Source organism: Pseudophryne corroboree, chromosome 4 (assembly GCF_028390025.1).
Source record: "Pseudophryne corroboree isolate aPseCor3 chromosome 4, aPseCor3.hap2, whole genome shotgun sequence".
Lineage (NCBI taxonomy): Eukaryota > Metazoa > Chordata > Amphibia > Anura > Myobatrachidae > Pseudophryne > Pseudophryne corroboree.
Window position 1 is genome coordinate 173,972,736 of NC_086447.1, and position 16,679 is coordinate 173,989,414.

Consider the following 16,679-nt stretch of genomic DNA (forward strand, 5'->3'; position numbering starts at 1 on the left):
GGGATAACTTCCTCCGGAATGCCCTTTTCCTTCAGGATCCGGCGTTCAACCGCCATGCCGTCAAACGCAGCCGCGGTACGTCTTGGAACAGACAGGCCCCCTGCTGCAGCAGGTCCTGTCTGAGCGGCAGAGGCCATGGGTCCTCTGAGATCATTTCTTGGAGTTCTGGTTACCAAGCTCTTCTTGGCCAATCCGGAACAATGAGTATAGTTCTTACTCCTCTCCTTCTTATTATTCTCATTACCCTGGGTATGAGAGGCAGAGAAGGGAACACATCCACCGACTGGTACACCCACGGTGTTACCAGAGCGTCCACAGCTATCGCCTGAGGGTCCCTTAACCTGGCGCAATATCTTTTTAGCTTTTTGTTGAGGCGGGACGCCATCATGTCCACCTGTGGCCTTTCCCATTGGTGTACAATCATTTGGAAGACTTCTGGATGAAGTCCCCACTCTCCCGGGTGGAGGTCGTGTCTGCTGAGAAAGTCTGCTTCCCAGTTGTCCACTCCGGGAATGAACACTGCCGACAGTGCTAACACATGATTTTCCGCCCATCGGAGAATCATTGTGGCTTCTGCCATCGCCATCCTGCTTCTTGTGCCGCCCTGTCGGTTTACATGAGCGACCGCCGTGATGTTGTCTGACTGGATCAGCACCGGCCGGTGTTGAAGCAGGGGTCTAGCCTGACTTAGGGCATTGTAAATGGCCCTTAGTTCCAGAATATTTATGTGTAGGGAAGTCTCCTGACTTGTCCATAGTCCTTGGAAGTTTCTTCCCTGTGTGACTGCCACCCAGCCTCGAAGGCTGGCATCCGTGGTCACTAGGACCCAGTCCTGTATGCCGAATCTGCGGCCCTCTAGAAGATGAGCACTCTGCAGCCACCACAACAGCGACACCCTGGCCCTTGGAGACAGGGTTATCCGCCGATGCATCTGAAGATGCGACCCGGACCACTTGTCCAACAGATCCCACTGGAAGATCCTTGCATGGAACCTGCCGAATGGAATTTCTTCGTAAGAAGCTACCATCTTTCCCAGGGCTCGCGTGCATTGATGCACCGACACCTGTATTTGTATTAGGAGGTCTCTGTCTAGAGACGACAACTCCTTGGACTTCTCCTCCGGGAGAAACCCTTTTTTCTTGTTCTGTGTCCAGAACCATACCCAGGAATAGTAGACGCGTCGTAGGAACCAGCTGCGACTTTGGAATATTCAGAATCCAGCCGTGCTGTTGTAGCACTTCCCGAGATAGTGCTACTCTGACGAACAACTGCTCCCCGGACCTCGCCTTTATAAGGAGATCGTCCAAGTACGGGATAATTATTTCGGCCATTACCTTGGTAAATACCCTCGGTGCCGGGGACAGACCAAACGGCAACGTCTGGAATTGGTAATGACAAACCTGTACCACAATTTTGAGGTACTCCTGGTGAGGAGGGTAAATAGGGACATGCAGGTAAGCATCCTTGATGTCCAGTGATACCATGAAATTCTCCAGGCTTGCAATAATCGCCCTGAGCGATTCCATTTTGAACTTGAACCTTCGTATATAAGTGTTCAAGGATTTCAATTTTAGAATGGTTCTCACCGAACCGTCTGGTTTCGGTACCACAAACATTTTGGAATAGTAACCCCGGCCTTGTTGAAGGAGGGGTACCTTGATTTCACCTGCTGGAAGTACAGCTTGTGAATTGCCACCAGTACTACCTCCCTTTCTCCGAGGGCAGCAGGCAAGGCTGATGTGAGGTAACGGCGAGGGGGAGTCGCCTCGAACTCCAGCTTGTATCCCTGTGATACTACTTGCAGAACCTAGGGATCCACCTGTGGGCAAGCCCACTGGTCCCTGAAGTTCCCGAGACGCGCCCCCCACCGCACCTGTCTCCACCTGTGGAGCCCCAGCGTCATGCGGTGGACTCAGAGGAAGCGGGGGAAGATTTTTGATCCTGGGAACGGGCTGTCTGGTGCAGCTTTTTCCTTCTTCCCTTGTCTCTGTGCAGAAAGGAAGCGCCTTCGACCCGCTTGCTTTTCTGAAGCCGAAAGGACTGTACCTGAAAATACGGTGCTGTGAGGAAACCTGAGGTAAAAAAAAATTCTCCCCAGCTGTTGCTGTGGATACGAGGTCCCAGAGACCATCCCCAAACAATTCCTCACCCTTATAAGGCAGAATCTCCATGTGCCTTTTAAAGTCAGCATCACCTGTCCACTGCCGGGTCTCTAATACCCTCCTGGCAGAATGGACATTGCCTTAATTCTGGATGCCAGCCGGCAAATATCCCTCTGTGCATCCCTCATATATAAGACGACGTCTTTAATATGCTCTATGTTAGCAAAATATTATCTCTGTCTAGGGTATTAATATTGACAGGGTATCAGACCACGCTGCAGCAGCACTATTCATGCTGAGGCAATTGCAGGTCTCAGTATAGTACCTGAGTGTGTATATACAGACTTCAGGATAGCCTCCTGCTTTTTATCAGCAGGCTCCTTCAAAGTGGCCGTATCCTAAGACGGCAGTGCCACCTTTTTTGACAAACGTGTGAGCGCCTTATCCACCCTAGGGGATATCTCCCAACGTGACCTATCCTCTGGCGGGAAAGGGTACGCCATCAGTAACTTTTTAGAAATTACCAGTTTCTTATCGGGGGAACCCACGCTTCTTTACACACTTCATTCACTCATCTGATGGGGGAACAAAACACTGGCTGCTTTTTCTCCCCAAACATAAAACCCCTTTTATGTGGTACTTGGGTTCATGTCAGAAATGTGTAACACATTTTTAATTGCCGAGATCATGCAACGGATGTTCCTAGTGGATTGTGTGTATGTCTCAAACTCGTCGACACTGGAGTCAGACTCCGTGTCGACATCTGTGTCTGCCATCTGAGGTAACGGGCGTTTTTTTTTTGAGCCCCTGATGGCCTTTGAGATGCCTGGGCAGGCGCGGGCTGAGAAGCCGGCTGTCCCACAGCTGTTACGTCATCCAGCCTTTTATGTAAGGAGTTGACATTGTCGGTTAATACCTTCCACCTATCCATCCACTCTGATGTCGGCCCCACAGGGGGCGACATCCCATTTATCGGCCTCTGCTCCGCCTCCACGTAACCTTCCTCATCCAACATGTCGACACAGCCGTACCGACACCGCACACACACAGGGAATGCTCTGACTGAGGACAGGACCCCACAAAGTCCTTTGGGGAGACAGAGAGAGAGTATGCCAGCACACACCAGAGCGCTATATAATGCAGGGATTAACACTATAACTGAGTGATTTGTCCCCCAATAGCTGCTTGCATACACATATTGCGCCTAAATTTAGTGCCCCATCTCTCTTTTTAACCCTTTGAGCCTGAAAACTACAGGGGAGAGCCTGGGGAGCTGTCTTCCAGCTGCACTGTGAAGAAAAAATGGCGCCAGTGTGCTGAGGGAGTTAGCCCCGCCCCTTTTTCGGCTGACTTTTCTCCCGCTTTTTTCAGGAATTCTGGCAGGGGTAATTTATTACATATATAGCCCTGGGACTATATATTGTGATTTGCCAGCCAAGGTGTTTATATTGCTGCTCAGGGCGCCCCCCTTCCCCAGCGCCCTGCACCCATCAGTGACCGGAGTGTGAGGTGTGCATAAGGAGCAATGGCGCACAGCTGCAGTGCTGTGCGCTACCTTGTTGAAGACAGAGGTCTTCTGCCGCCGATTTTCCGGACCACTTCTTGCTTCTGGCTCTGTAAGGGGGACGGCGGCGCGGCTCCGGGACCGAACGATCGAGGTCGGGTCCTGTGTTCGATCCCTCTGGAGCTAATGGTGTCCAGTAGCCTAAGAAGCCCAAACTATCTCCAGTCAGGTAGGTACGCTTTTTCTCCCCTTAGTCCCTCGCTGCAGTGAGTCTGTTGCCAGCAGATCTCACTGTAAAATAAAAAATAAGAATTTACTTACCGATAATTCTATTTCTCGGAGTCCGTAGTGGATGCTGGGGTTCCTGAAAGGACCATGGGGAATAGCGGCTCCGCAGGAGACAGGGCACAAAAGTAAAGCTTTCCGATCAGGTGGTGTGCACTGGCTCCTCCCCCTATGACCCTCCTCCAAGCCAGTTAGGTACTGTGCCCGGACGAGCGTACACAATAAGGGAGGAATTTTGAATCCCGGGTAAGACTCATACCAGCCACACCAATCACACCGTACAACTTGTGATCTAAACCCAGTTAACAGTATGATAACAGCGGAGCCTCTGAAAAGATGGCTCACAACAATAATAACCCGATTTTTGTAACTATTTACAAGTATTGCAGATAATCCGCACTTGGGATGGGCGCCCAGCATCCACTACGGACTCCGAGAAATAGAATTATCGGTAAGTAAATTCTTATTTTCTCTATCGTCCTAATGGATGCTGGGGTTCCTGAAAGGACCATGGGGATTATACCAAAGCTCCCAAACGGGCGGGAGAGTGCGGATGACTCTGCAGCACCGAATGAGAGAACTCCAGGTCCTCCTTAGCCAGGGTATCAAATTTGTAGAATTTAGCAAACGTGTTTGCCCCTGACCAAGTAGCTGCTCGGCAAAGTTGTAAAGCCGAGACCCCTCGGGCAGCCGCCCAAGATGAGCCCACCTTCCTTGTGGAATGGGCATTTACATATTTTGGCTGTGGCAGGCCTGCCACAGAATGTGCAAGCTGAATTGTATTACACATCCAACTAGCAATAGTCTGCTTAGAAGCAAGAGCACCCAGTTTGTTGGGTGCATACAGGATAACAGCAAGTCAGTTTTCCTGACTCCAGCCATCCTGGAACATATTTTCAGGGCCCTGACAACATCTAGCAACTTGGAGTCCTCCAAGTCCCTAGTAGGTGCAAGGCACCACAATAAGCTGGTTCAGGTGAAACACTGACACCACCTTAGGGAGAGAACTGGGGACGAGTCCGCAGCTCTGCCCTGTCCGAATGGACAAACAGATATGGGCTTTTTTGAGAAAAAAACACCAATTTGACACTCGCCTGGTCCAGGCCAGGGCCAAGAGCATGGTCACTTTTCATGTGAGATGCTTCAAATCCACAGATTTGACTGGTTTTAAACCAATGTGATTTGAGGAATCCCAGAACTACGTTGAGATCCCACAGTGCCACTGGAGGCACAAAAGGGGGTTGTATATGCAATACTCCCTTGACAAACTTCTGGACTTCAGGAACTGAAGCCAATTCTTTCTGGAAGAAAATCGACAGGGCCGAAATTTGAACCTTAATGGACCCCAATTTGAGGCCCATAGACACTCCTGTTTGCAGGAAATGCAGGAAACGACCGAGTTGAAATTTCTTTGTGGGGCCTTCCTGGCCTCACACCACGCAACATATTTTCGCCACATGTGGTGATAATGTTGTGCGGTCACCTCCTTTCTGGCTTTGACCAGGGTAGGAATGACCTCTTCCGGAATGCCTTTTTCCCTTAGGATCCGGCTTTCCACCGCCATGCCGACAAACGCAGCTGCGGTAAGTCTTGGAACAGACATGGTACTTGCTGAAGCAAGTCCCTTCTTAGCGGCAGAGGCCATAAGACCTCTGTAAGCATCTCTTGAAGTTCCGGGTACCAAGTCCTTCTTGGCCAATCCGGAGCCATGAGTATAGTTCTTACTCCTCTACGTCTTATAATTCTCAGCACCTTAGGTATGAGAAGCAGAGGAGGGAACACATACACCGACTGGTACACCCACGGTGTTACCAGAACGTCCACAGCTATTGCCCGAGGGTCTCTTGACCTGGCGCAATACCTGTTCCGTTTTTTGTTCAGACGGGACGCCATCATGTCCACCTTTGGTATTTCCCAACGGTTTACAATCATGTGGAAAAAACTTCCCGATGAAGTTTCCACTCTCCCGGGTGGAGGTCGTGCCTGCTGAGGAAGTCTGCTTCCCAGTTTCCATTCCCGGGATGAAACACTGCTGACAGTGCTATCACATGATTTTCCGCCCAGCGAAAAGTCCTTGCAGTTTTTGCCATTGCCCTCCTGCTTCTTGTGTCGCCCTGTCTGTTTACGTGGGCGACTGCCGTGATGTTTTTCCCACTGGATCAATACCGGCTGACCTTGAAGCAGAGGTCTTGCTAAGCTTAGAGCATTATAAATTTACCCTTAGCTCCAGTATATTTATGTGGAGAAAAGTCTCCAGACTTGATCACACTCCCTGGAAATTTTTTCCTTGTGTGACTGCTCCCCAGCCTCTCGGGCTGGGCTCCGTGGTCACCAGCATCCAATCCTGAATGCCGAATCTGCGGCCCTCTAGAAGATGAGCACTCTAACCACCACAGGAGAGACACCCTTGTCCTTGGATATAGGGTTATCCGCTGATGCATCTGAAGATGCGATCCGGACCATTTGTCCAGCAGATCCCACTGAAAAGTTCTTGCGTGAAATCTGCCGAATGGAATTGCTTCGTAGGAAGCCACCATTTTTTTCAGGACCCTTGTGCAATGATGCACTGTTTTTAGGAGGTTCCTGACTAGCTCGGATAACTCCCTGGCTTTCTCTTCCGGGAGAAACACCTTTTTCTGGACTGTGTCCAGAATCATCCCTAGGCACAGCAGACGTGTCGTCGGGATCAGCTGCGATTTTGGAATATTTAGAATCCACCCGTGCTGTTGTAGCAGTATCCGAGATAGTGCTACTCCGACCTCCAACTGTTCCCTGGACTATGCCCTTATCAGGAGATCGTCCAAGTAAGGGATAATTAAGACGCCTTTTCTTCGAAGAAGAATCATCATTTCGGCCATTACCTTGGTAAAGACCCGGGGTGCCGTGGACAATCCAAACGGCAGCGTCTGAAACTGATAGTGACAGTTCTGCACCACGAACCTGAGGTACCCTTAGTGAGAAGGGCAAATTTGGGACATAGAGGTAAGCATCCCTGATGTCCCGGGACACTATATAGTCCCCTTCTTCCTGGTTCGTTATCACTGTTCTGAGTGACTCCATCTTGATTTGAACCTTTGTAAGTGTTCAAAAAAATTTTTTAGAATAAGTCTCACCTAGCCTTCTGGCTTCAGTACCACAATATAGTGTGGAATAATACCCCTTTTCTTGTAGTAGGAGGGGTAATTTAATTATCACCTGCTGGGAATACAGCTTGTGAATTTTTTCCCATACTGCCTCCTTGTCGGAGGGAGACCTTGGTAAAGCAGACTTCAGGAGCCTGCGAAGGGGAAACGTCTCGACATTCCAATCTGTACCCCTGGGATACTACTTGTAGGATCCAGGGGTCCTGTACGGTCTCAGCGCCATGCTGAGAACTTGTCAGAAGCGGTGGAACGCTTCTGTTCCTGGGAATGGGCTGCCTGCTGCAGTCTTCTTCCCTTTCCTCTATCCCTGGGCAGATATGATCTTATAGGGACGAGAGGACTGAGGCTGAAAAGACGGTGTCTTTTTCTGCAGAGATGTGACTTAGGGTAAAAAACGGTGGATTTTCCAGCAGTTGCCGTGGCCACCAGGTCCGATGGACCGACCCCAAATAACTCCTCTTCCTTTATACGGCAATACACCTTTGTGCCGTTTGGAATCTGCATCACCTGACCACTGTCGTGTCCATAACATCTTCTGGCAGTTATGGACATCGCATTTACTCATGATGCCAGAGTGCAAATATCCCTCTGTGCATCTCGCATATATAGAAATGCATCCTTTAAATGCTCTATAGTCAATAAAATACTGTCCCTGTCAAGGGTATCAATATTTTTAGTCAGGGAATCCGACCAAGCCACCCCAGCTCTGCACATCCAGGCTGAGGCGATCGCTGGTCGCAGTATAACACCAGTATGTGTGTATATACTTTTTATGATATTTTCCAGCCTCCTGTCAGCTGGTCCTTGAGGACGGCCCTATCTATAGACGGTACCGCCACTTGTTTTGATAAGCGTGTGAGCGCCTTATCCACCTTAAGGGGTGTTTCCCAACGCGCCCTAACTTCTGGCGGGAAAGGGTATACCGCCCATAATTTTCTATCGGGGGGAACCCACGCATCATCACACACTTTATTTAACTTATCTGATTCAGGAAAAACTATGGTAGTTTTTTCACATCCCACATAATACCCTCTTTTGTGGTACTTGTAGTATCAGAAATATGTAACACCTCCTTCATTGCCTTTAACGTGTGGCCCTAATAAGGAATACGTTTGTTTATTCACCGTCGACACTGGATTCAGTGTCCCTGTCTGTGTCTGTGTCGACCGACTAAAGTAAACGGGCGTTTTAAAACCCCTGACGGTGTTTTTGAGACGTCTGGACCGGTACTAATTGTTTGTCGGCCGTCTCATGTCGTCAACCGACCTTGCAGCGTGTTGACATTATCACGTAATTTCCTAAATAAGCCATCCATTCCGGTGTCGACTCCCTAGAGAGTGACATCACCATTACAGGCAATTGCTCCGCCTCCTCACCAACATCGTCCTCCTACATGTCGACACACACGTACCGACACACAGCACACACACAGGGAATGCTCTGATAGAGGACAGGACCCACTAGCCCTTTGGAGAGACTGAGGGAGAGTTTGCCAGCACACACCAAAAACGCTATAATTATATAGGGACAACCTTATATAAGTGTTTTCCCTTATAGCATCTTAATATATAAGCATATCGCCAAATTAGTGCCCCCCCTCTCTGTTTTAACCCCGTTTCTGTAGTGCAGTGCAGGGGAGAGCCTGGGAGCCTTCCCTCCAGCCTTTCTGTGAGGGAAAATGGCGCTGTGTGCTGAGGAGATAGGCCCCGCCCCTTTTTCGGCGGCCTCGTCTCCCGCTCTTAACGGATTCTGGCAGGGGTTAAATATCTCCATAAAGCCTCCGGAGGCTATATGTGAGGTATTTTTAGCCAAAATAGGTATTCATTTGCCACCCAGGGCGCCCCCCTCCCAGCGCCCTGCACCCTCAGTGACTGCCGTGTGAAGTGTGCTGAGAGGAAAATGGCGCACAGCTGCAGTGCTGTGCGCTACCTTTAGAAGACTGAGGAGTCTTCTGCCGCCGATTCTGGACCTCTTCTTACTTCAGCATCTGCAAGGGGGCCGGCGGCAAGGCTCCGGTGACCATCCAGGCTGTACCTGTGATCGTCCCTCTGGAGCTGATGTCCAGTAGCCAAGAAGCCAATCCATCCTGCACGCAGGTGAGTTCACTTCTTCTCCCCTAAGTCCCTCGTTGCAGTGATCCTGTTGCCAGCAGGACTCACTGTAAAATAAAAAACCTAAGCTAAACTTTTCTAAGCAGCTCTTTAGGAGAGCCACCTAGATTGCACCCTTCTCGGCCGGGCACAAAAATCTAACTGGCTTGGAGGAGGGTCATAGGGGGAGGAGCCAGTGCACACCACCTGATCGGAAAGCTTTACTTTTGTGCCCTGTCTCCTGCGGAGCCGCTATTCCCCATGGTCCTTTCAGGAACCCCAGCATCCATTAGGACGATAGAGAAAACCTAAAATATACTTTCTTTCTAGGAGCTCAGGAGAGCCCCTAGTGTGCATCCAGCTCAGCCGGGCACAAGATTCTAGCTGAGGTCTGGAGGAGGGTCATAGTGGGAGGAGCCAGTGCACACCAGGTAGTCCTAAAGCTTTCTTTAGTTGTGCCCAGTCTCCTGCGGAGCCGCTATTCCCCATGGTCCTTACGGAGTCCCAGCATCCACTTAGGACGTCAGAGAAATTTAATTTATTTTTTCTTACACGTTATTCTGTCTCTATTGTTTTAATATTTCACTCTACATGTCCCCTTTATAATAAGGGGACATATAATACATCATATGTGGTAATAATAAAGGCACTTATATCGCATGTGGGTATTGAGAATCTTTCTTGTAGTTTACATTATTAATAATAAATTATCTGAATGTATCATATTTCTGATTAAAAAAGAATTTAGGGAATGAGTGCTGCTACAAAAAGTTGATTTGCTTTTTTCTTCTTCAAACCTATATATTTATATCAACAAGCAGCACCACTTTAATACACTCGTGTTGAAATATTTGTTTGGTCAACACAATGTTATATTATAAACATTCCCTACATAGGATCATTTATTTACAAACTGGTGCGGGAGTCTTTAACTTGAAATCCAATGTTTTGGATCATGAGCAGTTCCTTTCCTTCTACATACTCTTCTATTCCCATCACTCTGGTACAAGTTGATATTGTTCAATGATGTTGTTCCAGAACTGTAAAGGCTTTTTTTTAGATGTTGTTTGGCAAACTCTAATCTGGTCTTCCTGTTTTTGTGGCTCACCAATGGTTTACATCTTTCACTCTTGTGAAGTCTTCCCTTGATTGTTGACTTTGACAGATATACACCTACCTCCTGGAGAGTGTTCTTGATCTGGGCAACTGTTGTGAAGGGGTTTTTCTTCACCAGGGAAATAATTCTTCTGTCATCCACCACAGTTGTTTCCGTGGTCTTCCGGGTCTTTTGGTGTTGCCGAGCTCTTTGATGCATTCTTTCTTTTTAAGAATATTCCAAACCGTTGATTTGGCCACACCTAATGTTTTCGCTATCTCTCTGATGGGTTTGTTTTGATTTTTCAGTCTAATGATGGCTTGCTTCACTGATAGTGGCAGCTCTTTGGATCTCATATTGAGAGTCGACAGCAACAGATTCCAAATACAAATGTCACATATGTAATCTACTACAGACCTTTTACCGGCTTAATTGATGATGAAATAACAAGTGAATAGCCCACTCCTGTCCATAAAATAGCTTTTGAGTCGATTGTCCCATTACTTTTGGTCCCTTAAAAAGTGTGATGCACATATAGAAACCGTTGTAATTCCTACACCGTTCACCTGATTTGGATGTAAACACCCTCAAATTATAGAGGAAAGTCTGCAGTCAAAGCACATCTGGTTTGTTTCATTTCAAATCCATTGTGGTGGTGTATAGAGCCCAAAATATGAGAATTGTCTCGATGTCCCAATATTTATGGACCTGACTATGTATCTCAGATTTTTTTTTTTCCCCCGAAGAATGTAACAATGGGGGTAAGGTGCAATCAGGGAGATTGCTACTATTTCAGGGAGTCTCCTGCAGAATGAGGGAGGGTAGGCAACTATGGTACAGCTCATCCTGTTACAGATGCGCCTAATCTTACATATGGGACATGACAATAGCACAATTAAAATAAATGAATTAGTCTATGGGCGGAAATCAAATCTTTTAGACGCCAGCAGCCACTAGATAGCGCCCAACGCAGATATTCAAATATAGTTTCGTTCAGGCACGATCGGCTGCCTGCGTCTACATTTCAGCTCGCACCCGCTGGGGTGGCGAGTTGAAATGTGTGAAAAGTGAACTGTTTGGGAGCCCAAACGGCACTTTTCCCGACAGTGCCTATTAGTTTAGTCGTGTTTAGCAGTTTTACACGGCTAAACAAGACACTAATAGGCGCAATAGCGGGCATCAAATGAATATCGCTCCCCTGCGATCTCCAGTCACTTTAGACGGGAGATCGGGGGCGATAACATTTGAATTCCCCGCTTTAATTCAATATCAGCCGTTGTACATACAATATCAATAACTGAAATCAAACAGTCTAGACAGAGGTATCTGTAAGCAATTTGTAGAATTATATACTGGATATAATAAAATCAGGCGCTCTAATGTTAAATATTAAACTGATGGTCAGTCATATATGGAGAAGTGCAGCTCCCATAAGTAATCTATATTACCATAAAACTGCAACAAAATATTCAACTAGTGAAATAAGTGAGCGTATCAGTCTATTGTAAAGTAGTAGTACACATTTAATGACATTCGTTAAAAACGATTAAAAACAATGGATAATATGCAATGTCTCCGTAGCAGCAGTAAGGAATTGTTGAAAAAGCTATTAGTATAGCAGATGATTAGAAAGTCAATACAGCACAGTTCCTGTTTGAACTTAAGCAGCGATATGGTGTTTGATCACATACAGTATATAGAGGTATATGTGACATACTTGCCCACCCTCACGGAATGGCCTGGAGGCTCGCGAAAATCGGGTGGCCCTCCCGGCCCCCCCAGTGGGCAAGCCTCCCGCTTTCCCTGCAGCCCCTCCACACCCCTCCTCGGCCGCCCGCTGCAGAGAACAAGTGGGCGGTCTGAGGGGGTCCGATGACGTGATTCGCGTCATCGTAGCTCCGCCCCCCGCTATACAGTGCCTATTTTCTCAGCACTGCATAGCGGGGGCAGAGCCACAATGACGCAATCCTTATGCTACGCCCCCCGTACTGCACACTTCCCCGTCGGTCCCGTCCCCGGACCGCCCATCTTGCTGCTGGCCACGCCCCCGTGCACCTACAACGCTGCCTCCTCCCGGAGGAGGGGGCAGCAAAGTAGGTAAGTGTGATATGTGATCAAACACCATATTGCTACTTAAGTTCAAACAGGAACTGTGCTGTATTGACTTTCTAATCATCTGCTACACGAATAGCTTTATCAACAATTCCTTACTGCGGCTACGGAGACATTATATCCATTGTTTTTAATCAATTGTTTTTAACTAAATGTCATTAAAAGTGTACTACTAATCTACAATAGACTGTTGATGCGCTCACTTATTTCACTAGTTGAATATTTTGTATATGTAAGCAGACTCCACACTTAGACGAGTAAAGTAATTTACACTATGTAAGCCATTGTGAACAAAGAGCTGCATACGAGGTATCCATAAGTCACGTTAATCAGAGGAAACCATTCTTGGTCAGTAGAGGGCGCCTGGTCACCACCACTACATTCAGCAATAATGGTTTTCAATTAACAGTATAAATCAGGTTATAATAGTCATTTCAGAAATCCTACCTCTGGTCAAAAAAACAAAAACAAAAAAGAGAACAGAACAGTAAACCACAGGTACGGAACAGAACAGGAATGGACTACAAAGGAGTACCTTGAATTTAGAGTGCCAGCTGAAATGGAGGCTGCTCGTCTCGGTGGGAATGAGCAGGTTAAAGGAAAGCGCATAGTGATTTATAATATCGTTCCTGACATAGTATAGCTCTGCATCCAGACCTAGAGAGAGGGAGGAAAAATACATTTAGTTTACAATGGAAGGATAAAAGTGGAGGCCATGGACGTATTATACAATAAAAATGCCTTCTACGTCCTCAATATAAAATATATAAATGGCATACTAAGTTATAGAATTTCAAATACCATGAACTGTGACTGGTGTAAATGGCACAATCAATTCTTATTCAATCTATATTAATGAACATTTCAGGCACTTATTAAATGAGCACAAAGAGAGAGTGGTCTGAGGGGGATCAGCCCTCAGGGGGAAGGAATCCCTGAACAGTAGAGTTGTAAATCAGTTCCGTTTTCAGTGCCCAGTAACAACCTTGTCACCCAATGTGCCTGTGCTGCAGCTGCGGCACACAAGCCAGCAATTCTAGGTACAGACTACAGAGCAGAAGGTTAGTTAGGGGAACCTCACTGGAGTTGTGGGGAGGATTCAGCTTTTCCACTGGCCAAGGATCGTTGTCCCAGGTCACTTAGCCGTCAGGTTGTGGCATATACATACTGTACAACAGCACAGATAGGTAAACTGTCCATAAAGACAGAGAGGGTGGAGAAAGTATGAGCCAGATCTAAACGCCAAGTGTGGATTATTTCCCAGAACCCAGAGTTCTGTTCTGTTGTGGCTAAGATAATTTCAACAATGCTTATTTACATGACATTCACAGGACACAAAACACAACATTCACTTAGCTTGCAATGTTCAAGTAAAATAGCATAAAAGTATCTGATATTATATAAAAGTTTTTAACCCCTCAAGAGCTGTGTACTAATGAGGGTAACTAAGTGAGGGCCTAGGGAGTAGATATGAAATTGGTCAGATTGACCAGACCTTAAGCTGGGTACACACGTGAACGACCCAGCGATCTTGCAATGGTCCAATACAAGGTAATGATGTAGTGTGCCCGCATATACAATACATGATCCGCTATTTGATGACAATATATCATGACAGGGTAAACATTCATGCACCACATCATACGTTGCATTGTCCCATCTGACATGCAGTACATCAGATGGGTAGATGAAACCACACAATTCATCAAAGATTAATTGGGTGTACACACTTGGGAATGGGGAATTCAATTAGTTGCAGTAATTTAAAGCAAGCTAATTGATCCCCTGGGGCTATCCAATTACCCCGAAGCGTGTCCACTGGCAGCACTTATCTGCTAATTTATCTGCAATGCCCAGTTTTCAGCACATAAGCAGTACAGCAGTTTACATCAAATTTCACGGGGCAGCAAAAAAACATACATAAGAATGACCATTACACACAATGTCTAGGACAGTGGTTCTCAAACTGTGTGCCTAGACAACCTGGGGTGCCCTGGGTTGGTGGTCCAGGACCAATGCTAATTATTTATGGTCAATGTAATTATTATTATTATCCTTTATTTATATGGCGCCACAAGGGTTCCGCAGCGCCCAATTACAGAGTACATAAACAAATAATCAAACAGGAAAACAGCAACTTACAGTTGATGACAGTATAGGACAAGTACAGGGTAAATAAACAGTTACATCAGCAGATGACACTGGAATAAGTATCAGGTGGCAGAAGACTGCTGGATGTGGTGCAGTTGAAGATTATTAAAGTAAGAAAGGATAAGCACATGAGGGAAGAGGGCCCTGCTCGTGAGAGCTTACATTCTAAAGGTAATAGGCAAAACCAGTGCTGGTGGCTGCCTATCCTAGAATATGTGGCCAAACAGAAGCATACCCTGTCCCTCACCACACAACTGAACCTAAGGATGATCTATAAACACAATTTACTTAATTTAAAATGTATTTAAAATGTATTTCTGTGTGTGTCAATAAGAAACTTTAGGCCTAGGGGTGCTGTAAAAAGAATTCTGATGCTCTAGGGCACAGGTTCTCAAACTCGGTCCTCAGGACCCCACACGGTGCATGTTTTGCAGGTCTCCTCACAGAATCACAAGTGAAATACTTAGCTCCACCTGTGGTCCTTTTAAAATGTGTCAGTGAGTAATTAATACACCTGTGCACCTGCTGGGTTAACTGCAAAACATGCACTGTGTGGGGTCCTGAGGACCGAGTTTGAGAACCCCTGCTCTAGGGCGCAGTGATTCAAAAAAGTTTGGGAACCACTGGTCTAGGGGATGAAAAAGGACTTTCCACCATTTTTAGACATACATTCTGCAAAGCACACACAAAATCTGTACATTTCATACCCTATTACCGCATCTTCCCAGTCACATAGTTAATGAGACACAGACAACCTCTCCACAGATTCACCTCTTTAATTATACAGCCCAGTCAATCATTCCCATCTGGTTTATGCATTGAAACAAGTGAGATGAATTAACATGCTAATAGCTTGCTAATAAGAAGAGGCAGTGGAAGAGTGATGCTTAAAAGAAACCTTTGACTAATAGGACCAATTAAACAAAGCATTTCATCCCCAGGAGCACTGCTCGGTGGCACAATTTCTTCACCAGCCTGGCACTGCTCAGTAAGCAAATAGTCGGCTTGGGAGGCTTCGACTAGCTATTTCCAATGTTGAATCATTAATCCAGGCACAGCGACAGCAAGCCTTTGTCTGTGTTGTTGCAGTCACCAAAACCCTTCACTGATATTTTCCACGCTCTTTCTAGGCTTCGGCAGATTTGTGAGGCACTTACGTATATTTACACGACTGTTCCATCATGTAAAAGGTTAGAGATTAGTGAGAAGACCTGTGTCCCAGTAAAGACGCCTTTACGCTCATGAGATAGCTAGCGAGGTAAATGAGCAGTCTTACTTATATGGATTCACCGGTGGTGCTATGAAAATGTAAAACGCAATCAAATGCGAACAGTAGGTGCAAACACACGAGTAACAGAACAGTAAGAAATAAAAAAAAGAAAACTAAGTAACGGTCCAGTTAATTACCAGCAGCACCCAATGATGCAGTGCCACTGGGAGGACAAATCATCAGTCACACTGAGCGGGAGTGCACTGCAGGCAGGGCTAGTGCAGAGTAGCAACACGATGCTGGAGGGCCCTTCTTGCGCTAGCTCAAATGGGGGGATAGTATAAGTGGGGAAGTGATGAGGAGGGGGTACACAGGGCATGATTCAAAATAAATATGTGAGGATAGCGGCTGGGATTTAATGCACAGGTGCGTTGTTGTCAGGCCACGCCTGAAAGCATGCAGCGTGGTACACCATCTGATAGGGCCAGCAGATTAATGTCAGGAGGAGGAGGAGAGCAGCACAGGGGAAGCCTTAGTGTGGGAGTGGTAGGAGGTAATCAGTACAGGATCAAGGAGACTGTCAACGGAAGAGAGTAGAGGACATGTGTGTTGAGAGGAATGCATGGATTTAAACACTATCGTCTCTAATGACAAAATATTATGCGTTTCAGAAACAAAGCCATATTTATTTTATAGCTATGCAGTGTCCCAACATACTATTCTATAAGAAACCGGCATGCGAACGTAGTGTCAGTCTAAAACATGGCTGCTTCCATTGACAGGTATAGGTTTGTAAAAATGTTTCCATAGGCCAAATATATAAAAGAAGGCTAAATTATGCAAGTATGGTTATGGAGACAAAAGCATCTGCCCTTCACTATATTACCCCTTTCATACCTAAGCCCCAGGTCTGGGCAAAGTGAATGAGATTCAAGCTGTGTCACAGCTACTCAAATCCCCCTCGCACCGCACACTGGATCCAGTTA

The 16,679-nt window shown here is 46.6% G+C and overlaps 1 protein-coding gene across 3 annotated transcripts in view; it reads right to left on the bottom strand.

The window, feature by feature from the left end:
- RYK (receptor like tyrosine kinase) overlaps positions 1-16,679 on the bottom strand; it is a 432,692-nt gene that overhangs the window by 316,243 nt on the left and 99,770 nt on the right. For all 3 annotated transcript variants that reach the window (XM_063915553.1, XM_063915552.1, XM_063915551.1), the window contains exon 2: positions 12,868-12,989. In XM_063915553.1, the coding sequence (XP_063771623.1) occupies positions 12,868-12,989 (122 nt within the window). The remainder of the gene's footprint in view (positions 1-12,867; positions 12,990-16,679) is intronic.